The sequence below is a fragment of the Oncorhynchus clarkii genome, chromosome 21 (assembly GCF_045791955.1).
Source record: "Oncorhynchus clarkii lewisi isolate Uvic-CL-2024 chromosome 21, UVic_Ocla_1.0, whole genome shotgun sequence".
Lineage (NCBI taxonomy): Eukaryota > Metazoa > Chordata > Actinopteri > Salmoniformes > Salmonidae > Oncorhynchus > Oncorhynchus clarkii.
The window spans coordinates 11,709,529-11,736,194 of NC_092167.1; the positions used below are offsets into that span (position 1 = coordinate 11,709,529).

General features: G+C 43.2%; 1 protein-coding gene across 4 annotated transcripts in view; it reads right to left on the bottom strand.

Annotated features, from left to right (window-relative positions):
- Positions 1–25,349, bottom strand: part of LOC139378530 (PRKC apoptosis WT1 regulator protein-like) — a 79,875-nt gene extending 54,526 nt beyond the window's left edge. The window contains exons 1-2 of one of the 4 annotated variants that reach the window (XR_011628305.1): positions 25,226–25,349; positions 24,212–24,917 (exon numbers count right to left, since the gene is read on the bottom strand). Coding sequence is in view for 3 of the 4 variants with exons in the window: in XM_071120787.1 (XP_070976888.1) it covers positions 24,212–24,760 (549 nt within the window). In the remaining variant the exon portion in view is untranslated. The remainder of the gene's footprint in view (positions 1–24,211; positions 24,918–25,225) is intronic. The other 3 variants (XM_071120787.1, XM_071120786.1, XM_071120788.1) reach the window with 3 other exon arrangements.
- Positions 25,350–26,666: the final 1,317 nt, after the last annotated feature.

The following is a 26,666-nucleotide window of genomic DNA, read 5'->3' on the forward strand; positions in this document are numbered from 1 at the left end:
ATGGCCACTGTGTTACCTGAGAACCGTTACAGAAATCCTCCTATCACTCCCCTTAACCTGGCGGCGCAGGATGAGGGAACACAAAGAGATTAGAAACAACAAAGTTGGAGGTCGCCCCAGAGATAATGACGAGACGAATCACCTCACGCCAGGAACACACACACAAATCAAAGTTTATCACGTGCGCCAAATACAACAGTAGACCTTACAGTGAAATGCTTACTTACAGGCCCTAACCAACAGTGCAATTTTTAGGTGAACAATCGATAAGGACATTTTTTAAAAACAACAGTAAAAAGAGTGAATAATAACAGTAGCGAGGCTATATACAGTAGTGAGGCTATACACAGCCACAGCCAGTCGGGCTAATTGAGGTAGTATGTACATGTAGGTATGGTTAAAGTGACTATGCATATACAGTTGAAGTCAGAAGTTTACATACACCTTAGCCAAATACATTTAAACTCATTTTCACAATTCCTGACATTTAAGCTTAGTAAAAATTCCCTGTCTTAGGTCAGTCAGGATGCCCAATTTATTTTAAGAATGTGAAATGTCAGAATAATAGTGAATACATTTGTGGAGTGGTTGAAAAATGAGTTTTAATGACTCCAACCTAAGTGTATGTAAACTTTCGACTTCAACTGTACGATAATCAGAAAGTAGCAGTAGCGTTAAAGAGGGGTTCGCAGGTGGTGGGTGACGGGACACAATGCAGATAGTCCGGGTAGCCAATGTGCAGGGGCACCGGTTAGTCGGGCTAATTGAGGTAGTATGTACATGAATGTTTAGTTAAAGTGACTATGCATATATGGTAAACAGAGAGTAGCAGCAGTGTAAAGAGGGTTTGGGGGACACACAATGCAAATAGTCTGGGTAGCCATTTGATAACCTGTTCAGGAGTCTTATGGCTTGGGGGTAAAAGCTGTTGAGAAGTCTTTTGGTCCTAGACTTGTCGCTCCGCTACCGCTTGCCATGTGGCACTAGAGAACAGTATTTGACTGGGGTGGGTGGGGTCTTTGACAATTTTTAGGGCCTTCCTCGGACACCACCTGGTGTAGAGGTCCTGGATGGGAGGCAGTTTAGCCCCAGTGATGTACTGAGCCGTACGCACTACCCTCTGTAGTCGGAGGCCGAGCAGTTGCCGTACCAGGCAGTGATGCAACCAGTCAGGATGCTCTCGATGTTTCAGCTGTAAAAACTTTTGAGGATCTCAGGACCCATGCCAATTTTTTTTTGTTTCCTGACGGGGAATAGGCTTTGTCGTGCCCTATTTAGAACTGTCTTGGTGTATTTGGGTCATTCTAGGTTTGATGGTGATGTGGACGCCAAGACATTTGAAGCTCTCAACCTGCTCCACTACAGCCCCGTCGATGAGAACGGGGGTGTGCTCGGTCCTCCTTTTCCTGTAGTCCACAATCATCTCCTTACTCTAGGTTACGTGGAGGGATAGGTTGTTATTTTGGAACCACCCGGCCAGATCTCTGACCTCCTCCCTATAGGCTGTCTCGTCGTTGTCTGTGATCAGGCCTACCACTGTTGTGTCATCTGCGAACTTAATGATGGTGTTGAAGTCACGCAGTCGTGGGTGAACAGGGAGTACAGGATGGACTGAGCACGCAGCCCTGAGGGGCTCCATTGTTGAGGATCAGCGTGACAGATGTGTTACCACCTGGGGGCGGCCCGTCAGGAAGTCCAGGATCCAGTTGCAGAGGGAGGTGTTTAGTCCCAGGATCCTTAGCTTAGTGATGAGCTTTGAGGGTACTATGGTGTTGAACACAGAGCTGTAGTCAATAAATAGCATTCTCACGTAGCGGCTCCTTTTGTTCAGTTGGGAAATGGCAGTGTGGAGTGCAATGGAGATTGCATTATCTCTGGATCTGTCCTGTTAATCCGTCTGGCCCCTCGGCCTTGTGTATGTTGACCTGTTTAAAGGTCTTACTCACGTCGGCTACGGAGAGCGTGATCACACAGTCATCCGGAACAGCTGATGCTCTCATGCATGCCTCAGTGTTGCTTGCCTCGAAGCAAGCATAGAAGTGATTTAGCTCGTCTGGTAGGCTCGTGTCACAGGGCAGCACGCGGCTGTGCTTCCCTTTGTAGTCTGTAATAGTTTTCAAGCTCTGCCACATAAGACAAACGTCAGAGCCGGTGTAGTACGATTCAATCTCGGCCCTGTATTGGCGCTTTGGCGCCTGCTTGATGGTTCGTCAGAAGGCATAACAGGATTTCTTATAAGCTTCCGGGTTAGAGTCCCGCACCTCGAAAGCGGCAGCTCCACCCTTTAGCTCTCTGCAAATGTTGCCTGTAATCCAAGGCTTCTGGTTGGGGAATGTGCGTACAGTCACTGTGGGGACGCCGTCCTAGATGCACTTATTGATAAAGCCAGTGACTGATGTGGTGTACTCCTTAATGCAATCGGAAGAATCCCGGAGCATGTTCCAGTTTGTGATAGTAAAACAGTCCTGTAGTTTAGCATCTGCTTCATCTGACCACTTATTTATAGACCGAGTCACTGGTGCTTCCTGTTTACATTTTAGCTTGTAAGCAGGAATCAGGAGGATAGAATTTTCGGTCAGATTTGCCAAATGGAGGGCGAGGGAGAGTTTTGTACATGTCTCTGTGTGTGGAGTACAGGTGATCTAGAAGAAGAAGAAGAAATCCCTCTGGTTGTGCATAGAACATGTTGATAGAAATTAGGTAAAAAGGATTTAAGTTTCCCTGCATTAAAGTCCCCGGCCACTAGAAGCGCCGCCTCTGGGTGAGCAGTTTCCTGTTTGTTTATTTCCTTAAACAGCTGACTGAGTGCGGTCTTAGTGCCAGCGTCCGTCTGTGGTGGTAAATAAACAGCCACGAAAAGTATAGATAAACTCTTGCCAAATAGTGTGTTCTACAGTTTATCATAAGATACTCTAATTCAGGAGAGCAAAATCTAGAGACTTCCTTAGATTTCATGCACCAGCTGTTGTTTACAAATATGCACAGACCACCTCGTCTTACTGGAGTGTGCTGTTCTAGGCGGTGCAGCGTATATCCCGCTAGCTGAATATCCATGTCATCATTCAGCCACGATTCTGTGAAACATAAGATGTTACCGTTTGATGTCCCATTGGTATGATATTCGTGATCGTACTTCTAATTTATTGTCCAATGATTGTACGTTGGCGAGTAATTTTGACGGTAACGGCAGCTTTCCCACTCGCCATTTGCTACACCAACAGTTTCCATAATTAGTGGGTTGTGTGGGTGGTTGACAGTTGACACACCGGGTGTGGTTCCGGGACAGGTGGCTGCGGGATAAGAGGCGTCTAGAGGTCTTCAACATTCCATTGGTTCCCATCAGTAGAGGACAGCCGCACGGCAACTTCCTCCCTCGTTTATCTAAACAACACCAAGAGGGTAAAGCACCATCTATGTTGTGTTGGGTATTAGTCTGTCTACCGTTGCATTCATAGTATACATCTCCTCCCTTTGCTTAAGTCTCGCCTGCAGAGAGGATCACTACAGAAATGTGCAATGGACCCGGTTGTGGCTTTCAAGGGAGCCGGAGCGTCCAACGTGGAAACAGAGAGACAAACAGTCAAAGTAAACGGCCAAGAGCGCAGCCCAGCATGACGTTTGTTATTCATGATTTTAAAAAATGGCTCCCTGCTTCCCCCCCCACGAGGAACTGGGAATGTTACTGTCTGGACAAAGTAACCTCCTCTCCCTTGCTCTCTGGATCTGAAACCAGACCAATATGGCCACCGCCTTTACTGTGTTTATGACTGCTCACCCCATCACTTCTTATCTGGCACAGAGGGAAGGGCGGCAGAGGGGAGTTCAGCGTGTGAGGTGGGGGTGGAGACAGAGGGAGAAAGTGAGAGAGATAGAAAGAGTGAGAGTTCAGGGTGCAGATGATGGATTTCCCTGGAAGTAGACCAACATTCACTGGGTAACAGTCTCCAAGAATTCATCAGGGAAAATTGTGGAGAAGGACAGAGGCAGGGGAAGTGAGATAGAGTGAGCGACAGAAAGAGAGAGAGGGATAGAGTGAGGATTTCAGAGCCTTGCAGATATGCAAGCAGACAAGTTCAACCAATGACGAGCTGACAAAACAATCATAAGGCAGAAAGTGTATGCATGCCTGCATAAACCGGACAATGAGGAAAAATCTCAAGTTGAACTAAATCTCAAACACCACTTGGAGGCATACATCTAAGGCATGCATTATTTTTTACTACATCTAAAAATAGGCAAAACACGAAAGGGAAGGCCTCCAGAGCGAGATTACGGGGAGATATCAAGTCACGGCACCACATCATTTATCACAGCTAGCTGATAGCAGTTCCTTGAATATTTTAGAACCAAAGCGATGCGTTTGCCTGCTTCAAAGCGCAACTCGGGGGTGAGGGGGGGGGGGGGGGAAGGACCTGAGAGGGAGGAGGCAGCGTTTCACATGTTATCAGGGAAGCCAACTGGAAACATGTTCATCTGATTAATTGGACTCTGGCAACCGTGTGTCTCCACAATATAGATTTAATTACCTGATAAGGACAGCAGAAGCCAACAGGTTTAAAGCGGGCGCTGTTGTGTTAGTGATGGTCATGCAAGCACCGATTTAGGCAACTACCCCTGCTTTTCCTATTGTATCCACGCAGATGATGATGGTGATGGTGTGAATTCACCCTGATATAAAACAATGTTCATGATCAGCGTAGCAGCACAACGTATTTGGATGACGGGCCTCCCTATAGTTATATTATTGTAATGGCTATACCATATCTGATATCTACACTGTGATAGGGTTATATAATACACTGTTCACAATATCAATACATGACAAGCTTCCATGACCAATTGATCCACTGCTAATAATCATTTTAACATAAAGCACTGATGTTTTACTGGAACTTTCTCAGCTTTTGTTTAAGTAGGCTGGCGGCAGACAGGGGGAGTTCTATCCTCACGCACCATTGCAGAACCTCTCCCTCCATCTCTCTGCATGTGACAGCATGCTGGATCTCACAACAATAATTCATCAAAAGGAGAGAGGAAGCAAAGCGAGAGATACAGATTCAGAACACTGAGGTCGGTACTTTCTGAGTAATTATTCCAGAGATATTAACCCTCGTCAGAGAGGGAGAAGAGAGAAGAGGGAGTGACGGGAAACCAACTGCCTCCACACAACAGGCATGTGACAACAAAGAAGCATCATCACCTGCAGGTGTGGGGGGGTGGGGTGGGGGGAGATTCAAATCCATGTACACAAACAACAAATGTGAGGTTAAAATTGGCAAAAGACACATTTCTTTCCACAGGGCAGTGGGGTGAGACAGGGATGCAGATTCAGCCAAGACCACACATATAAATTCCGTCTAGACCCGTAGCCCTAGAGCACACAAAAAAACTTCCAAAGCTGTGAACAAGCTGAGAGACAAGGCAAGAAGGGCCATCTATGCTAACAAAAGGAACATAAAATTCGACATACTAATTAGGATATGGCTAAAAATACTTGAATCAGTTACCGAACCCATTGCCCTTTATGGTTGTGAGGTTTGGGGTCCGCTCACCACCCAAGAATTCACAAAACATTAGACAAACACCAAATTGAGACTCTGCATGCAGAATTCTGCAAAAATATCCTCTATGTAAAATGTAAAACACCAAATAATGCATGCAAAGCAGAATTAGGATGATACCCGCTAATAATCAAAATCTAGACAAGAGCCGTTAAATTCTACAACCACCTAAAAGGAAGCGATTCCCTACCCTTCCATAACAAAGCCATCAACTATAGAGAAATTAACATGGAGAAAAGCCCCTTAAGCAAGCTGGTCCTGGGGCGCTATTCACAGGACAGCAACACAATTCGACCCAACCAAATAATGAGAAAACAAAAAGATAATTATTTGACAACACTGGAAAGAATTAACAAAAAAACATAGCAAACTAGAATGTTATTTGAATTGAAAGAGAGAGCGAGAGAGAGAGTGTTAACATATGTTTCCAATGCCAGTAAAACCCCTTAAATTGAGAGAAGCAAAGAAGAAAGGAGAGCGAGGGACTGTTGGGAACATGAGGAAAAACCTGACAGTCTGCATGTGACTGCTGCAAGGCTTTGTGCCTGCTATCTCCCCCACAATCTGTCTGAAGTGTATAATGTGACATATACTTTACGTTCCTCCCTGTGACTTTTAGCTGCAAAGAGAAACATCAGAAATCCCTCACTCACCTTCTGCCAACACTGCCTGTTCCAAGAAACTAAAACTTTAATACTAATAATTAGGTATTATGTTACAGAACACCTACTGTGGATTGATGGTGGTGACAACCTCATTTTGTGGATTTGGGGAATACTCTGACAGAAGACACCTCAAAGTTCAAATGTTTTAATGATTAAGAAACCACTCCTACTGTGGTTTTACCATTGTGCTTGGGACAATGTGGTTTTGGGAGTAACATTCAGGAAAAATAAAGCGCACCTTGCATGGCATGCCTAACGAGTAACACAATCTCCCAATATTCTGTGTCGGGAAACGGTTAAGGCATGTTTTGCATTCCTATGAGAAAGGGGGCTTTGTGTACTGTGGCCATTGTGTTAGGTCATTGGCAGACTAGAGTAGACCATGAGTCATAGAGAGCACTGTCTGGGTTCCAAGCAGGAACCATTGGGATCACTGGGAATTGTGGGAAAGGTTAAGTCCATGTTTGATCAGGGGGAAAAAACAGCATTCCCCTTTTCACCTGGGAACTATAGATGTTCAGACATGACACAAGACATCAGTACAAGAGCTGAACTGTAAAGAGAGTGATTTTAAATGACAGTTGTTCACAGAGCAAATAGCTTTTCCTACCAAGGCTGCTGTGTTAGCGTGGGGGGCTAACAGCGAAGCTCAGGAAACAGGAAATTCAATTTCATGTGCCGTGCTAACCACATCAAAAAGCTGCTGCTGCAGTTAAAGTCAATTGCTGGAAATGTCCTCGTAAATGTTTTGGGGATCAGCTCTTTCGGGAGCTCCCCTTGTGAAGATCATCGTTCTCCTGGTGGTATCTGAGTTATACTCACTGGGAATACTGAGAGAACGTTCACAGAATGAAGGCTAAGTGAGTTATTCGGTGAGAGAATATTCTCCTGACCACTATAACCCTATGTCAAGTTGTTAACACATTTTAAGAGAGAATCAGAAACAGGAAACCATGATTTACTACTACGTTGTACTGCCTTGGCACAATGCCCTGTCGTTACATTAAACGACAAGCATACAACTAAGTTAGGTAGATAAATTAGACACAAGTGTTTCAAATAAATATCATTATTATAACCAACAGGGGAGTGTTGTCATGAAACATCTGTCTGATATTAAAACATTAAATTGGCTAATGCCTTAGCGCATTGCACTGTATGAATTGTTGACTTTCTTCCTGTGCATTCCTTTGAAAGTTAAATTCCATATACCCAGAAGCATGCGGTATTCATTTGCATCATTCACGTAAAAAGGAGAGTTGACTGGAGGCACTCTATCCTCTCTGTCCCTTTCTCCCTCTCTAGAGAATGCTGGCCCAAGGACTATTTAGACTTGATTGTGTGACCTTTGAGGCTGAGGAAAATAAATCCAGAGCTATGGGCAGACGGAGCAGACGGCACCAGCCCCTTCATCCTGCTGGGGAAGGATCCAGCCATCTAGCTTTCACCGCTGGCCCACATGGGAAAGGGAAAGAAGGGGGGAGAGAGACTGAGCGAGACACACAGACAGCGAAAGAAAGAGCAAGAGAAAGAGAGAACCACACCTCATGAGCACGGGCCACACAAAAGGAGGAGCAGTGTATCTCCAACTCTCTGGACAGCGGACACAAACAAACACGGTCTGGGCAGACTAGACGACTGCCATGCAAATGAACAGTTTCACAAGATAAGCCAGAGAGGAGTGACCTCTAGTCCCCAGTCCAGAGAAAGAAAGGAATGCAAAAATGTGGAACCGGCCTAACATAAATAAATAATGTGTATCCACAGGCTAAATACCATGTGAGGACTCGAGCAGCTAGCCGAGCATAAAAGAGAGGAAGAACAAGAAATGGAAAAAGGGAGCAGAAAAGGGGGCGAGCGGAATCCCAGACCAGGCATCCACAATCAATGAGGGCGTTTTGGGGATGAGAATCCCATCGGTCACACCAGAGTGGAGCGTTTCATTGGCAGTGCATCTTTTAAGAGGCCGCTGGGCTCCACAGACAAAAAGGTTCATACCCACAGAGGAGCGGAGGCAACATGGCGCAGGGCAAGCCTGCTGGAAATTATCATTTGTTTTCTTCTCTATGAAAATGCAGTCATCACCCAGGAGATTAAAGGGAGGCATTCTCCATCTCAGAGACTCTTGCTCTTCAACTTAAACTTTTGTGCAGGGTTTTAGATGAGAGGTAATGAGGGGGGTGACACAAACTGGCAAAACCAATTAAGCCTGCAAAATTATGCAACAGAGTACTTTTGAAAGAGAGGAGGGGGGGAAAAACTGTTCCAAACTGATACTTATCAGTATGCAGAAAGAGAACGTCTAACAAGAGATAAGTGCTGGCGGGGACAGAGCAGTAACAGACTGATCTGATCACTGGACAGTTTTACAATGTAAGCGAGCAGATGATCTACATTGGAGGTGTGAGCAGACTCCTAGAGACAAACAGAGAGGAAATGACATGTACATGCTCTGTCTGTTTGGAATTACATTGCCGTTCTGAGTGTCGCTGTTTAATATAACCCTTTGTCACTGTGGAATTTCTTGCTACTGGGCAATTCAACAGTAACAGAACTACCCTTTGACTCTGTTTTCTTATTTTAAAATGTATGTCAAAAGCCATTGATTTCAAAGTTTAACAAAAATGTTAATGATACACAAGGACTACTTTTAACAATTTCCTCTGAAAATTGTACAAAAACAAATTTAGTGGAAGATCTGTGCAGATGCATATTTTTGTAATGGAATTAGGGTAAAAACTCCCTCAGGTTTGTATGCAAACACGTTTTCCAAAAACAAAAATATCTGCTTTGAATTAAGATTCACAGATGTCTGCAGAAACGATGCGGTATCAGCTATGACATCGCACCTTGAGTTTGAAAACAATTGTTTTGGTTATTGAACTATATAGTAAGTGAAGTAGATTTACACCCGGTAACGGAACTCTGCTAACAGAATTATATAATTGGTCCCATATCTGTAATAAGCTTGGGTGGTATACCGTATACTGGGGTATTTAGAAAAAGCCACAGGATCTCGCTATACCGTCAAGACAATTTATTTGACGTTTTTCAATAAATGTGAATATTTGTAGCTACTTTAAGTTAATACTTGCAGTCAACTGCAATATATTAGGAGATAAAGCAGATTGCTTTCTTCATTTCACCTGTCACAGTTTACATTATGAAGCTTACCGTAGTTCCCCAGACCAGTTGAGCCAGTCACGTGTATGTTTGTAAATAGCACAACGGGAGAAGGCGATGATCTGGTGAGTCCATAGCGTTTTATATCTAAAATCGGCTGTTATGCGGTGCACATGAGGTGAAGAAGTTACACTTGTATGCAATTCACTACAAAATATTTGCCATCAGATATCTTAGAATGGCTTTCTGCCAGAAGTCAAAGCTCCGGATGAGTTTTTTTGTGCTTCCCACCAGTGTTTTTTTTCTTCTCCCCTCTGCTCCATGTACACATGCTGCTCTTCCTTCAGAAAAACATGAATCACAACATTGTACATTTGCATAATTTAATCTTGTTCATGTTTGCTTGTAAATGTCTACCCTCACCAAAAATGACATTGGGTAGCTACGCTTCTATAACTTTATAAGGTGGATTTGCCAGTCTTTAGTTTTCACTTGCATTATCAATTTGCTAACAGAATTACAAGTTTTAAATCACTTAATGATAAAAGTAAAATCACTAGAACTAATTGGTAGGTCTACCATTACTTGTTACTTCTGTGAACTTTCATTATCCTCTCTCATGAGGGAGAGAAATTAGAAAATATCTTAGATGTTTTTGGTAATGGAATTACAAGGCAATATTTCTTAAAAATGTACAGAAGCTTAACAATAAAAAATCTGAAATATAAAGTGTTGATATTATTTGGCAGGAGTCTTTAGGTCAACATTGTGTTCTGATACCAGGTAAGACTTTTCTGGTTTCTAAGTTCCCTTTTCCATCTGTTTACCCCAAAACCAAAGCCTTGACTTATGTTTAATTTTTAAGATGGAAAACGGTTGAAGAAAAACAACTAATTTTCCAAAAATATAGACAGATTTCATTTGGCACCCAATTTGATTATACTACTATGAACTTAACATGTTGGAGCTCATGGGTCCTTTGATGGAAGTCCCCTAAGGTGAAAATACATTTTAAATACGTTGAGGAGGACAAAGAAGTGCTACTCTGTTTAGTTTCAAACTGCAATGGTGGGCAGGTCACTGCGGTCTTGGACAACAGCTTCTCTCTGAGCTTTCACTTAGAGGAAAAAGACACCATACATGCCAACACCTCTTCATAATGGCTATGATTATCAGTGATATATGGAGGCTCACAACCCATGCACTTGACAGCTTGTTAAATGCCAAGACGCATGCAATTGGGTGTAATAAACCAGCCTTGAGTAAACAGAATGACCCTAGATACTGTAGCTACGTGGATGCTCTGTTTTGATAGGACGTGTGATGAGGAAAGTGTGCCTATTGACAGGGCGTGTCCATACTGTCAAGAATCCGCAGCTCCGGGTTGGGGACACTGACACAGGGTTTGTTTATGTATCTGCCCATGTGATTCTAGAGCACTGTGTTAACTTTTCACGTGTCACCTAAGGCCACCGGGTACAATACCGGTAGGTATTGTAGCCTAGTGGTTAGAGCTTTGGACTAGTAACCGAATGGTTGCAAGATCGAATCCCCGAGCTGACAAGGCAAGAATATGTTGTTCTGCCCCTGAACAAGGCAGTTAATCCACTGTTCCTAGGCCGTCATTGAAAATAAGAATTTGTTCTTAACTGACTTGCCTAGTTAAATAAAGGGAAAATAAATAAATAAAGCAATCTTCTGATAGCAGAAAAATGGAACCTTCGGCTGGGTTAATCGTCGCTGTGGGCGTTACAAAAAGCACAAGCGTTTTCTAAGAGGGGATGTCACTGAGGGGTGTAAGCAATGAGGGGTGTAAGCGGGCCAGACCAGGAGCACGTGGCGACTACTAATCCAGGTGTTCTGCTCCATGTCTCTGTTGTCTTTGGGCCTTGTACGCCTCCTAGCAGTATCAGGGATGAAACCAAGCCTTCCTCCAGACCCTAGCACATGGCCGGCATGACCCACATAACGTCTTTTGAGTCTTTGGGGCTTCCAGCACAAAAATAAAAACATGGATTTGGACAGCATCCCAGTGCCCCAGAGGCTTGCTGGAAAGATGTGAGAGGTTGGCGTCTTGGTTGGAAGGCCACCTGGGAACACATACGTGGGTCACATGGGATGGGCGGAAGGTAGGTATGCTGACAGTAGCAGCCAATCGCTGGTCTGTTGTGGACATTGTGGGGTGCGTGCCAGTAATGCATCATAGTTCAACACAGCTAAGTTGGCCCTCCGTCTACCCACAACAGCATCAGTAGGGGAAGGACACACTCACGCACAGACACAAAGACACAGAATGAGGTTCCAGCTTTATAGCCAGGGGTATGATGGCATGTGGTTACTTTAATCCTCTAAAACACATTCATTCGTCTTTGTTTGGTTCAACAACTTAAAGATCAAGGCTTTATATCCACAGGCACTTTGAACCCACATTTTCATTCGATTTAGAGTGTTTATCGGCTACATTCTCAAGCTGTTTTCCTGAACCACTTTTTCATTTGGTTCCTCTTTTGATGTGAGCCTGCCTGGCTGTATTTTCCATAAAATCAACTAAATGAGCCACACTAACAACATACACGTCAACAGTCAGAATATTACATTTCCTAAAAGCATTATGAATTCCTCCCATTTCTCCGGCTTCCAACAAATCAACTTAAGCCTCCTCAGGTATGCATGTAAAGTGAATGTGTTTTTCAAGGTGGAGAGCTAGGCTTAAGACCCCCCCCACACACACACACACACACACACACAGTCCTACCAGCAGCACACAGTGGAATGCCAAACACTCCTGACAGCCTCCACCTGTAGATCCCCAATCCTATTCCAACACTCAGCTAGGTGTTGATATGACACCCAGAAGACACTCTCTCCCCCTCATCCACACGGTGAAGCAGAATGAAAAGAGCAACAACTTATGACGTATGATTTGCATGTTTATTATTCATCACCTTGGTTAGCTATATTGTTATGCTGCCAAGTCTGATACCGTAGCTGACTTCTGCTGACGCTTATCAGGGGACAAAGTGTGACAGGGAACCATGGTGCCATAATGGGAGGAGAGAGAACCCATTGGCCTGTGGTGGTGCTGGATCTCTCTAGCTGTGTGTGCAGTACCAACATAACGCTCTGGAACTGTATGTTGACATATCATCTATAAGAGCTCATCCATAAAAATGAAGCGAAAGGTTTTACCAAGAATAAAACTCCAAAACAACTCTTTCCGTGCCCATAGAAAGAGGAGAGAAAGAAACAGAGGTAGCAGCCGCATACTATTCTGTAATGAATCGAAACAGACAGTTCTCCTGAATGCCTAATCATGCAGTGGCCTGATTACAGCTGACTCACAAATCCCCCACTGCTGCCAAGCACACAGGAATGTCCAACAAACAAGATACATTTATGCAGGAACACACACACACCACAGCTACTGTCAATCAGCAAGCTGATCAGCAGACAAACCCCAATCCACTGAATCTCTCTATGGGATTTCTGCATGCGGCAATTGAATGTGGCAGCCCAAGCTTCCACAAGAACACAGTGGGGGGGCTAAGGGGCAGTTTCCAAAAGGGGAGGCATGAAAACCACTACCCCATGCGTCCGTGTGAAACCATAAGCTATTAGTAGATATCAGGGGCAGGACATTTCAGTTACAATAACATGCAACAGTTCATGTTAATACCATTAGCGTGATGGCTGGTATTGGAGGGAACAGATATGGAAAAAGGAAAAGTTAAGCCTAAACGTATGACGGGTGAAAGGAAATCACTGTCTCCACATCCGCTACTGGATTATGAAGGTGTTAACCTCAACGAGGGGAGACAACGACTTAGAAATACCCATTTAGTTCAAAGGAGAAGGCTTCCATGTGTAAAAGCATTGGCATTTTACTCTAGGTCTTACGGTAAATCAAGAAGTGCCTTGCGGGGAATTGGTACCAAATTGTTTGTGTCCAACGAAAAGTTTAAAGTATGGGTCAACAACACACCAAGAGGGAAGATCAGTCACGCTATGATTTACTATTAGAACTGCTGACTCATCACATTCCACAACACAGTAGGACATTAACCTCAACACCATATTAAGTAACAAACACTCCCATATTGCGGCACGTCCTGGTTTTGATTGCGAGTTAATGATTGGCCAGTCAGACAGCCACTGCGTCATCCAGTGACAGAGGAGCATGTAATTTCTCACGCAAACAAAATAGGCAAACAGGCGTCTCTGTAAAAGGTAGATTCATAGGGTCTGGCAAAATACTGTCCATTGGGACCAAGACTGTGTGGTTCTGTTGTGATAAAGGGAGGGGAACGGGTTGTTACTCATTCAGCAGACACGTGCTCCAGACGTCAATGCCCATTGACCCTGGGCAATCAGCTCTGCATTCTCAGAGAGAGGCAGCGCAGGGGAGCATTATTTTTTTAACAATAATAATCTATCACATGGAGCTCCTATAGCCTCATAACTAAAGAGCACTGACCCAATTACAGCAGAGAAATCTATGGCCTGGGTTAGAACTAGAGGTTGAACGATTAAATCGGAATGGCCGATTAATTAGGGCCGATTTCAAGTTTTCATAACAATCGGATATCCGTATTTTTGGGCGGCGATTTCCGATTATTTTTTATACCTTTTATTTAATTAACTAGGCAAGTCAGTTAAGAACACATTCTTATTTTCAATGACTGCCTAGGAACTGTGGGTTAACTGCCTTGTGAAAATATGTTGTTCTGCCGCTGAACCTTGTCAGCTCAGGGGTTTCAATCTTGCAACCGCAGTTAACTAGTCCAACGCTCTATCCATTGCACTCCACGAGTAGCCTGCCTGTTACATGAATGCAGTAGAAGCCAAGGTAAATTGCTAGCTAGCATTAAACTTACCTTATAAAAAACAATCAATCATAATCACTAGTTATAACTACTAATCCAGTTTAGCAGGCAATATTAACCAGGTGAAATTGTGCGTTTTTTGTGCGTTTTGCCAGCAGCTCTTCACAAGCACAGCGCTGTTTATGACTTCAAGCCTATCAGCCTAATGGCTGGTGTAACCAATGTGAAATGGCTAGCTAGTTAGCTGGGTGTGCGCTAATACTGCTTCAAACGTCACTCGCTTTTAGATTTGGAGTAGTTATTCCCCTTGCGCTGCAAGGGCCGCGGCTTTTGTGGAGCGATGGGTAACGATGCTTCGAGTGTGGCTGTTGTCGATGTGTTCCTGGTTCGAGCCCAGGTAGGGGCGAGGAGGGGGACGGAAGCTATACTCTTACACTGGCAATACTATAGTGCCTATAAGAACATCCAATAGTCAAAGGTACATGAAATACAAATGGTATAGAGAGAATTAGTCCTATAAATACTACACTGCTCAAAAAATTAAAGGGAACACTTAAACAACACAATGTAACTCCAAGGCAATCACACTTCTGTGAAATCAAACTGTCCACTTAGGATTCAACACTGATTGACAATAAATGTCACATGCTGTTGTGCAAATGGAATAGACAACAGGTGGATATTATAGGCAATTAGCAAGACAACCGCAATAAAGGAGTGGTTCTGCAGGTGGTGACCACAGACCACTTCTCAGTTCCTATGCTTCCTGGTGTTTTGGTCACTTTTGAATGCTGGCAGTGCTTTCACTCTAGTGGTAGCATGAGAGGGAGTCTACAACCCACACAAGTGCCTCAGGTAGTGCAGCTCATCCAGGATGGAACATCAATGAAGAAGGTTTGCTGTGTCTGTCAGCGTAGTGTCCAGAGCATGGAGGTGCTACCAGGAGACAGGCCAGTACATCAGGAGACGTGGAGGAGGCCAACAACCCAGCAGCAGGACCACTACCTCCGCCTTTGTGCAAGGAGGAGCAGGAGGAGCACTGCCAGAGCCCTGCAAAATGACCTCCAGCAGGCCACAAATGTGCATGTGTCTGCTCAAATGGTCAGAAACAGACTCCATGAGGGTGGTATGAGGGCCCGACATCCACAGGAACTTAAACGTTAGCTTTTATAAATGGCACATATTTTACATGCCAAATATTACTTTCTTCTCCAACACTTTGTTTTTGCATTATTTAAACCAAATTGAACATGTTTATTTATTTATTTGAGGCAAATTGATTTTATTCATGTTTTATATTAAGTTAAAATAAGTGTTAATTCAGTATTGTTGTAATTGTCATTATTACAAATTTAAAAAACGTTTTTTTATTTTTTACATAAAAAAGTGTTTTTTATTTAAAATCGGCCAATTAAATCGTATCGGCTTTTTTGGTCCTCCAATAATCGGTATCGGAATCAGCGTTGGAAAATCATAATCGGTCGACCTCTAGTTAGAACAGAACACTCTACAAACCTACACATTCGGAACATGACTCCAAATTAGGCAGGCTATTTTCTTGTCAGGCCTGCTGAAATGCATACATTGTTTTTTTTAAATACTCCTGTGCTGTGATCCTGTTTTGTTACAAAACATTTAAAACTGGATTCCTTGCCAGAAAGTGAGCTCATTAACCTGTGACAAGCAAAGAGGATGTGGGGAGTAAGCAGAGGCCAGGTCAGTCAGAGGGCCATTAGAGGAGCAGCCAGGACTACTGTATTCTGAGTGAAGGCTCCAGTTTTCACATACCCTTGGTCTGTTTAAGTGATATGATTCACCCTGACAGGGTAATGGACAGCTATTCACTGGGCCTCACCTAGTTAGAGGGCACATTAATGAGAGCTGTCGTTTACTCAAGATTCCAAAAACATGCACAAAACCCTGTGCCACATCCCATTAGCGGGAGCGGGGTGTTTTATGAGGTGCTGAGAGAACTTCGGGTGCTCCCTGTATTAGGGGCCTACCTGGTAACCATGTCATGTAACAAGGCGAACAGTAGTTCCACATTCTTCCTCCTCTACAACTTCCTGTGGAATTCTCCTAACTTTCACCACACAGCTCTATTGGGACTTCTTTTTATTAGTCCCACCCCCCTTAACTTATTTTGCGAAATATTCTCGTAAACAATCTACAACTCCTGCTAATTAGTCAACCTGTCAAATGTTCTTGTAAACTCACATAACTGGCAAAGGAGCCTGGGTATAAAACATTTAAAAAACACTCTTTGGATTAGAGTAACATAACTTCACAAATTCCTTTTGTTCCACCAACAACCCAAAACCATGCCCAAATAATTCCTTGCTTACCCAAGTCCATGATCCAATCCCCATGGTATTTCCAGTGATGATGTGACCTTGTTTGGGAAAGGTTTTATGAGCAAGTAAAACAGGCTCCACCCAATGGCACATTTACATTCATTTCAAACAGATGTATAGGAAGCTTTACATTTGACCTAATTGCCTTACAATTAAATAACACCATATTGCACTGCTACTCAAAACATTCCCTGGCCATTGCTTTTCATGCCTATCCGAAGAGGTGAATGACAACTCCATCCATAGCTGCAGTCTGTGGGAGGCCTTTAGAACAGAATAATGTATGATCATACTACAGCAGGAGGAGAGGTTTCTTCAGAGGTGGAAACTGAACACAGATGGATGAGAGAATGTACCACAGCCACAGCATAAGGTAAGGAAGTAGAGGGGCAAAAACGTATACAGCTCACAGAGGACGGGCAGAGTGTAGCAGCATGAGAGGACTGCCGCGCAAGAATGCGCGATTTGATTTATTAAGGTCCCCATTAGCCGACGCCAACAATTTACATACATTTAAAAACAACAAGTATTGTGTGTGTGCACGCATCTATCAGTTACACAGAGTACCAGTCAAAGGTTTGGACACCCCTACTCATTCAAGGATTTTCTGTAGTTTTACTATTATCTACATGGTATAATAATAGTGAAGACATCAAAACTATGAAATAACACATATGGAATCATGTAGTAACCAACAAAGTGTTAAATAAATCTAAATATATTTTTATATCTGAGATTCTTCAAAGTAGCCTTGATGAGAGCTTTGCACACTCTTGGCATTCCCTCAACCGGCATCATTGGGTAATCACCTAGAATGCATTTCAAATATATATATATATTTTTTCACCTTTATTTAACCAGGGAGGCCGGTTGAGAACAAGTTCTCATTTACAACTGCGACCTGGACAAGATAAAGCAAAGCGACAAAAACAACAGTTACACATGGGATAAACAAAAGTACAGTCAATAACACAACAGAAAATCTGTATATAGTGTGTGCAAATGAAGTAAGGAGGTAAGGCAATAAATAGGCCATAGTGGCGAAGTAATTAAAATTCAGCAATTAACACATGTGCAGATGAGGATGTGCAAAGTAGAAACACTGATGTGCAAAAAAGCAGAAAAAAATATGGAGATGAGGTTGGTTGGATGGGCTATTTTATGAGGGTATGTTTGGCAGCATGAGTGAAGGAGGCTTTGTTGGCGAAATAGGAAACTGATTCTAGATTTAATTTGGATTGGAGATGCTTAATGCGAGTCTGGAAGAAGTCTGAACCGTCCAAAGTAGTGATGCTAGGTGGGCAGGTGCGGGCAGAGATCGGTTAAAGAGCATGCATTTAGTTTTAATAGCGTTTAAGTGCAGTTGGAGGCCACGGGAGTGTTGTTTGGCATTGAAGCTCGTTTGGAGGTTTGTTAACACAGTGTCCAAAGAAGGGCCAGAAGAATACAGAATGGTGTCATCTGTGTAGAGGTGGCCTAGTTAACAGGTGTGCCTTCTTAAAGTATCCTTCTTAATAAATTTGAGCCAATCAGTTGTTTTGTGACAAGGTAGGTTTAGTATACAGAAGATAATTTGGTATTTGGTCCCATATTATGGCAAGAACAGCTCAAATAAGCAAAGAGAAACTACAGTCCATTATTACTTTAAGACATGAAGGTCAATTAATCTGGAAATTTTCAAGAATTTTTAAAGTTTCTTCAAGTGCAGTCACAAAAACCATCAAGCGCTATGATGAAACTGTCTCATGTGGACCGCCACAGGAAAAGAAGACCCAGAGTCGCCTCTGCTGCAGAGGATAAGTTCATGAGTTACCAGCCACAGAAATTGCAACCCAAATAAATGCTTCACAGAGTTCAAGTAACAGACACATCTCAACATAAACTGTTCAGAGGAGACTGCGTGAATCAGCCCTTCATGGTCGAATCGCTGCAAAGAAACAACTACTAAAGGACAATAATAAGAAGAAACTTGCTTGGGCCAAGAAACACGAGCAATGGACATTAAACCGGTGGAAATCTGTCCTTTGGTCTGAGAAGTCTTTCTGAGACGCACAGTAGGTGAACGGATGATCTCCGCATGTGTGGTTCCCACCGTGAAGCATGGAAGAGGTGATGTGATGGTGTGGGGGGGGGGGGGGGCTTTGCTGGTGACACTGTTGGTCATTTATTTAGAATTCAAAGCACACTTAACCAGCATGGCTACCACAGCATTCTGCAGCGATACACCATCCCATCTGGTTAGTGCTTAGTGGGACTATCATTTGTTTTTCAACAGGACAATGACCCAAAACACACCTCCAGGGTGTGTAAGGGCTATTTGACCAAAAAGGAGAGTGATGGAGTGCTGCATCAGATGACCTGGCCTCCACAATCACCCGACCTCCACCCAATTGAGATGGTTTGGGATGAGTTCGACCGCAGAGTGAAGAAAAAGCAGCCAACAAGTGCTCAGCATATGTAGGAAGTCCTTCAAAAATGTTGGAAAAGCATTCCAGATGACTACCTCATGAAGCTGGTTGAGAGAATGCCAAGCTGTCATCAAAACAAAGGGTGGCTACTTTAAATTATAAAACATATTTTGATTTGTTTAACACTTTTTGATTACTACACGATTCCAGAATGTGTTATTTCAAAGTTGAGGTCTTCACTATTATTCTACAATGTAGATAATAGTAAAAAGAAAGAAAAACCCTTGAATAAGTAGGTGTGTCCAAACGTTTGACTGGTACTGTACATGTCAGTACATACACACAACAAGTAGGTCACATGGTGGAGAGGCGTTGTGCTATGAGGTGTGTACATTCCCACACCTTCTGGTTGTGAGAGTCAGACTGGCTTGACCAGGATTTTTTTTGAAAGCAATAGGGGTGATAAAAATATAAATTAGAGCCAGGCCACTTTATCACATCAATGTTACATTCCCCAGGGCTTCAGTACAGGTCAAGGGGGGAGTTCATGTAGTTATATGGCAAAACTCTGTCTCACCACATTCCATATTTTCTGCTTTACCCCTCATTGACAGCACTGCTACTTTAAGTACAACAATAGCAAGAGATGCTGAAGAGAAACTGTGTTTCAACAAGACGGTATGCCACTCAAGAGCGTATACAGATGTTTCGATGGTGTAATTGTAGCATGAAGGCTTTGAAATACATTTGTGGTCTGTCTGCAGATAAAACTCAACTCACTTGCCTGGAGAGAGCCTGTTGTGCATATATCCAGAGCTAGATATGATCCGATGGATCTTTAGAAACTGTGGGTTCAAACTGTGCTACCTTGTTGTAGCCTCACAAAACAAAGCGGTTGCAGTTTGAGCTCAAAATGATAATCCAACCAATCAGGCTGGAGCTGTGGCTTTATCTCCAAATGGGCCATAAACATTGAGGCAACGCCAACTGTCAAGCAATGGGCTTTCCATTTATTAGTACTTTGTTGATGCAGATTCTCATTGGAAAACAAATGTTATAAATCACATTGCTTTGTCCGTGGAGTGAAAGATATCAGCATGATTATGTACAGGGAACACACACTCCTCTTAGCTCATGACAGATATGCATAAACTACACAAAAGTGATTCAACAGCAACCAGGAAGAAGCTCTGAGAAATTCCCTCGGCTATAGCGGCCCGATCCTTTTTACATTTGAGTCATTTAGCAGAATGAGGGTTGAGTGCCTTGTTCAACGGCCCAATTACAGATGTTTTAACAAGTCGGCTCTGGGATTTTAACCAGTGACATTTTGGTTCCTGGACCAGCGCTCATAAAATCGCTAAGCTACCCATCACCACAGTAACGGAATTACGCTGAGACTCACTTTAAAATGTATGCTAAACAAAAACATTGATTTCAAAGTTTAACAAACCATACAACTATATGCACACTTGGAACAATTTACACAGAAAATAAATAAATAAACATTTACTGGAAACAGTGCAGATGCAAATGTTGTGTTTTTGCAAAATGTCCCGTGGAAAACGTTAAAAGTAGCCCTTGTGTATGATTAGTTCAACTTTGAAATCAATGCTTTTGGTTTGGTATACATTTTAAAGTGAAAAATATGAGAATCTCAGCGTATTCCGTTACCATGGAATTGCCCAGTGCTAATTGGCACCAATGTGTAGCCTGCCCTATCATACCGCTTGTTCACGGTTGCTACTGACGAACGGCCCTGGGTGTTCCAGACAACAGCAGCAGACTTGATCAGAGAGATCCAGCCCACCACATGAAACAAAGTTCATGCTCGCGAGTGAAAGCAACTCAGTCTCCAAGCCGAGCCTTATAACACACTGCTGGTCATAAAACATGGATGGCCCCAGACAATGAGGCTCATCAACTAGGCCTAAGCCACGGTGAGGCCAACAGGAAACGGACCACTGACAACACACACATCCTAAAGAGAGAGAGAAAAGGAGAGAGAGCAAGATTGAAGATAACGCTGTCTCAGTGAGTACTCACCTCGAATGAGACAAACGCACACATTACTTAAGCAGTATTTAATTGTTCAGTAAGCATTTGTTAAGCAGGTCAGAGGTCCCCAACAGCCAGTAGACACATACCATTCTCCGTCAGAGAGGGTGAGACGGACAGGGAGGCTGAAACGAGACACCTTCCTGGAATGGGGGAGGTGGTCCTGATTGACACTCCACAGAAAAGCCAGTGTTTGCTTCGGTTAACCGTGAAGCCATTATCAGCCCATCATAGGAAGAGTGGTGCGATTGGGTTTCCGATTGCTCTGAAACCCCCTCAACAGCTATTGTGCACCACAGAACATGCAGGCTGATTATGCCCCAGCATACCTTTTCAATAAAATTCATAACACAAGGGGCCTTGTGTGAAGAGGGTCCAAATTATACAGTGATCGCAATGTCAGGGTATAGATTTACCATGGGAAAGATGCAACGCAATAAACACAGGCAATGTTGTCACATGGGGCATGATCGCACATAGTTTGGCATGATCTGTGGGGTTGAAACCTAGCATTACGGCTTGGCTTCTGACAAGCTTCTCAAACTCCTTGATTGGCACTGCCGACCGCCTAATAACAGGCTGTCACCAGCCAACTGAGACACTGGTCAACCTCCAGGTGAAACTCCACAGTCGGCAGCATGCTCTGGGTCTGGGCAGCTGTCAGAAAAGCCAGACCCCTAATACGTAGACTACACTCTGTGGCTTCAAGGCACTGAGCCAGTGTCAACATCATAAAACACGCCCATTATATAGTGCCTTCAGAAAGTATTCATACCCTTTGACCTATTCCACATTTTGTTGTGTTAAAGCCTACATTAAAAATGTATTAAATCGAAAAGATTCTCACCCATCTACACACAATAACCCATAACGACAAAGTGAAAACATGTTTAAAATTTGTGCAAATTTATTGACAATGAAATACAGAAATATCTCATTTATGTAAGTATTCACACCTCTGAAATAACCTTTTAGAATCACCTTTGCCATCAATTACAGCTGTGAGTCTTTCCGGGTAAGTCTCTAAGAGATTTGCAGACCTGGACTGTACAATATTTGCACATTATCTATTGTTTTATTCTTCAAGCTCTGTCAAGTTGGTTGTTGATCATTTCTAGACAGCCATTTTCAAGTCTCGTTATAGATATTCAAGTCGATTTAAGTCAAAACTGTAAGTAGGCCACTCAGGAACTTTCAATGTTGTCTCCCAGTGTGTGTTGGAAAGCAGACGGAACCAGGTTTTCCTCTAGGATTTGCCTTCTATAAAACACTGGAGTCCTTGCCGACGACAAGCATACCTATAATATTGTAGCGACCCACACAGATAGCTGTGTGTTATGTGTTAGGCTAGTAGGTGGTTGTGTTGTACTTGCCAGTACCCAGTGTTCGCGGGGTCCGACATGCCAATCAACCTGCTATCTGCCAATCACGGGAATGCCTGGAATGTTCTGATGCCGGGCATCCTGGCGGTTGGCGGAGTGGCTTGGAGGGGGGTTGGGCAGGGGGATGGAGCATTGGAAGTTAAGACCGGGTTTAGCCTTTGTTCTCTCTCTTACGTCTGGACTTCACAAGAGAAGGTTACGATTGGCTTGTGGGTTCTTTCATTTATTTGGCGTGGGCTACTGCCAAACAGTAGCCTGTGTAAAGTTGGTTTAATAAACCGTAAATTCGTAAACTCAATCCTCTGTCTGGACAATTGTACCTTTATGATCTAGTCAGGTCATTACAATATGATGCAGCCCCCACCAAGCTTCACAATATGAAGAGTGGTACTCAGTGATATGTTGAGTTGGATTTGGACTAAACACAACGCTTTGTATTGAGGAATTAAAGTTAATTTCTTTGCCACATTTTTTTGCAGTTGTACTTTAGTGCCTTACTGCAAACAGGATTCATGTTTTGTCAAATTTGTATTCTGCACAGGCATCCTTCTTTTCACTCTGTCATGTAAGTTAGTATTGTGGAGTAACTACAACGTTGTTGACCCATCCTCAGTTTTCTCCTATCGTGGTTTCATGGTGAAATCCCTGAGTTGTTTCCTTCCTCTCCAGCAACTGAGTTAGGAAAGACACCTGTATCTTTGTTGTGACTAGGTGTACTGATACACTATACAAACTGTAATTAATAACTTCACCATGCTCAAAGGAATATTCAATGTTTGATTTCTTATTTATCTACCAATAAGTGCCCTTCATTGCGAGGCATTGGCTTGAATCTGTGTATGAAATTGACAGCTCAACTGAGGAACCTTACAGATAATTGCATGTGTGGGGTACAGAGATGAGGTAGTCATTTGAAAATCATGTTAACCACTATTATTACATACAGATTGAGCCCATGCAACTTAATATGACTTGTTAAGCACCTTTTTTGCCTCATTTAGGCTTCCCATAACAAAGGGGGTTGAATACTTGACTCAAGACAATTCAGCTTTTCATTTTTTATGAATTTGTAAACATTTCTAAAAACATAATTCCACTTTGACCTTATGGGGGGGCGGGGGGGGGGGGGGGGGGTAATTGTGTGTAGGCCAGGGACACAAAATCTCAATTTAATCGGTTTTAAAAATCAGGCTGTAACACAACAAAATGTGGAAAAAGTCAAAGGGTGTGAATACTTTCTGAAGGCACTGGATACATATAATTTCCCTGATGGTGGAAGTTCTTAGAATAACAGGACAAACATATTAGTGAGTGGGGGACTGGTGGTTGACAAGCTTTCATCAGCTTCCCTGCTGCCAGGCTGTGACACGATTTAAGTGCAATAACAACGATACTGCTCACTCTGCACATTTTCAGCATTCTCATGGAGACTTTTTTCATGTCTGTGCTAGACAGGAGGTCTTCATAAACACTCGACTGGAACAGACACGTTAATGTAGGCCTTTTGAAGGTCAGAAGAACGTTTTATAACCCCATTTGAATACTTCTCATTAGTCATTAAAGCTACTCGGTCTCAAACCATTATTTTCCCACAAACATCCAACCCATTTGGTACATTAAAATGTTTGTTTCATAACGATAATGACACAACCTAATGGACAGATAAGTCCATCTTTAATGCCGTCTTTTCCACAGTGGTTTCATCAACTTATTTCTCGCATAGGCCTACAGGTTGCCAGCACAGAGTATAAACAGTCTCATCCTACACCAGGCATCATGCTTAATAACTAGGTGATGATTTGTAAACAAATGAAAGTTACAGACAGCTTGGACTCACCTCGGTGGACGGCATGCTGACAACACCTGTTGATCTGCGCTTCTCCCTCAGCTTTCTTTTCTCTATCTGTCCTTTCCCCTTCCTGGCGCTTGGACCACTGTTTTTCTTCTCTTTGCCTTTACTGGGTGAGGGGCTCTCCTTGTCACTGCCATGGTCATTGCATGCAGTAGGGCTGGACTCTTGTGGGGTGTAGGGCACTTTCTCCGGCTGCGGTGTCTTCTTCAGATTACTCCCCGGTGTATCCGCTCCTTTGACGGCTGGTGTCGGGTGTGGTTCATCGTCAGGTCTCTTCAAGGCTGAGGAGGATGATGAGCGAGCCATGGGGTATGATGTCCCGCGGTCCGGGTTGCCGTTGTTGTTAAGTTCGGTGCTCGAGGTAGCATTGCGCATCTCACTTTTGTTGCTGTGGCTCCCCAGGGACGCAGGGGCAATACCACCGGTAGCCGCAGCGATGTCCCCAAGCATTTTTGCCCTCATTTTCTCCCGTTTAGCCTTCCATTCCTCCAGAAAGTCTGTCTGTGCATTTGGTTTAAATCCACCCGTTGCCATGTTCCTTTTTGAATATGTGGATTTTTCACCAGTGGCTTTACTAAGTTTGTAAACTACGTTCCTTCAGCAGTGAATTTGTAATTTCCGTTTTTAAATCAGGTTACCGTGCAATCGTCTTTCGCTTCTAATGGCACCACATTACTCAAAACGACTCGGTCTACAGGTAATGGAGAATCACAGTTAGTGTAAATTTGGTACAAACTTCAATGAAACGACCTCATTTCGAAATTACTATCCGTGTGTAAAGTGTATCTTATTGTTTTTACAAACTAGCCTTCCCATATACAAACAGGGTTTGAACTATAACTCATAGCAAAGTTGGTGCTACAGTAGATAATCACAACAAGTCGATCATTTTTTGAAGTTATATTTTCTCCCCAAAAATGTTAAAGTAACTTATTGGAAATAACATGAATCACTTAGCGAACCATTATAACAGTGACATTCGTTTCTAAGAAGACTCACCTGTTATTTTGCAGTGCTTTCGCTCTCTCAGGTGAACATTCCGTAGGAATGAATTGTAGCCTACTTCACTGCAAACTCGATGAGTCACATGCAACCTAGGGAACAGTGCGGCTCTGACTCAACTCCCTCTCCTGGGCTTCTCCGAACCCATACGAAGACTCACGAATACATACGAAATTAAATGGATTGAGCATATTCCGTTAATGAAAATGTTTGCGTTGTACTTGCTGTGTCTAAACACCTTTCTTTGATATTTTTCAACTAAATGTTTCTTCTTTTTTTTTACAGCATCTAAGCTACAAGGTGGAAATAAACAAGAAAAAAAATGTCTCAGCCTAATCATAGACTATATAGTGTATATTCTTTTTAACCAATAGGCTGTATAGGTGGAGGTTGGTGAGAGGAGCTATAACAGTCTGACTACACTGCTAGCGTCACATGCACGAGCATTGAAAAGTACATAAAAAAATATATATTATTAAATTATTGCACCCACACTGCTCACGCGCGCCAACGAGTGTCTGCATTGCCAAGGGCTAACACGGAACCCAAACTGGCTGTGCGCGTGCGCCATCGTGCATAAGTTTATTTTGTCCCCCCACACCAACCGTGGTCATGATACGCAGGTTAAAATATCAAAACAAACTCTGAACCAATTACATTAATTTGGGGACAGATCAGCAAGCTAGCTAGCTTGCACTTGGTAGCTAATTTGTCCTATTTAGATAGCTTGCTGTTGCTAGCTAATTTGTCCTGGGATATAAACATTGAGTTGTTATTTTACCTGAAATGCACAAGGTCCTCTACTCCGACAATTAATCCACATATAAAACAGTCAGCCGAATCGTTTCTAGTCATCTCTCCTCTTCCAGGCTTTTTCTTCTCTGGACTTTATATTGCGATTGGCAACTTTCATAAATTAGGTGCGTTACCGCCACCGACCTTGTTCGTCTTTCAGTCACCCACGTGGGTATATCCAATGAGGAGATGGCACGTGGGTACCTGCTTCTATAAACCAATGAGGAGATGGGAGAGGCAGGACTTGCAGCGCGATCTGCGTCACAAATAGAACTGACTTCTATTTTAGCCCTTGGCAACGCAGACGCTTGCGAGCAGTGTGGGTGCAATAATTGAATAATATAGATTTTTAAATGTATTTCGCACGAGACACGAGCGGTGTAGTCAGCATGTAAAATAGAAGTCAGTTCTATTTGTGACGCAGATCGCGCTGCAAGTCCTGCCTCTCCCATCTCCTCATTGGTTTATAGAAGCAGGTACCCACGTGCCATCTCCTCATTGGATTTACCCATGTGGGTGATATAAAGATGAACGAGGACAGTGGCGGTAAGGCGTTGGATGAGTCACCCAGCACCAGAGCGCTTCAGAGGTGAACATTATTAATCAATCAATAACAAAACAGGCATACCAACCCACTATGTGG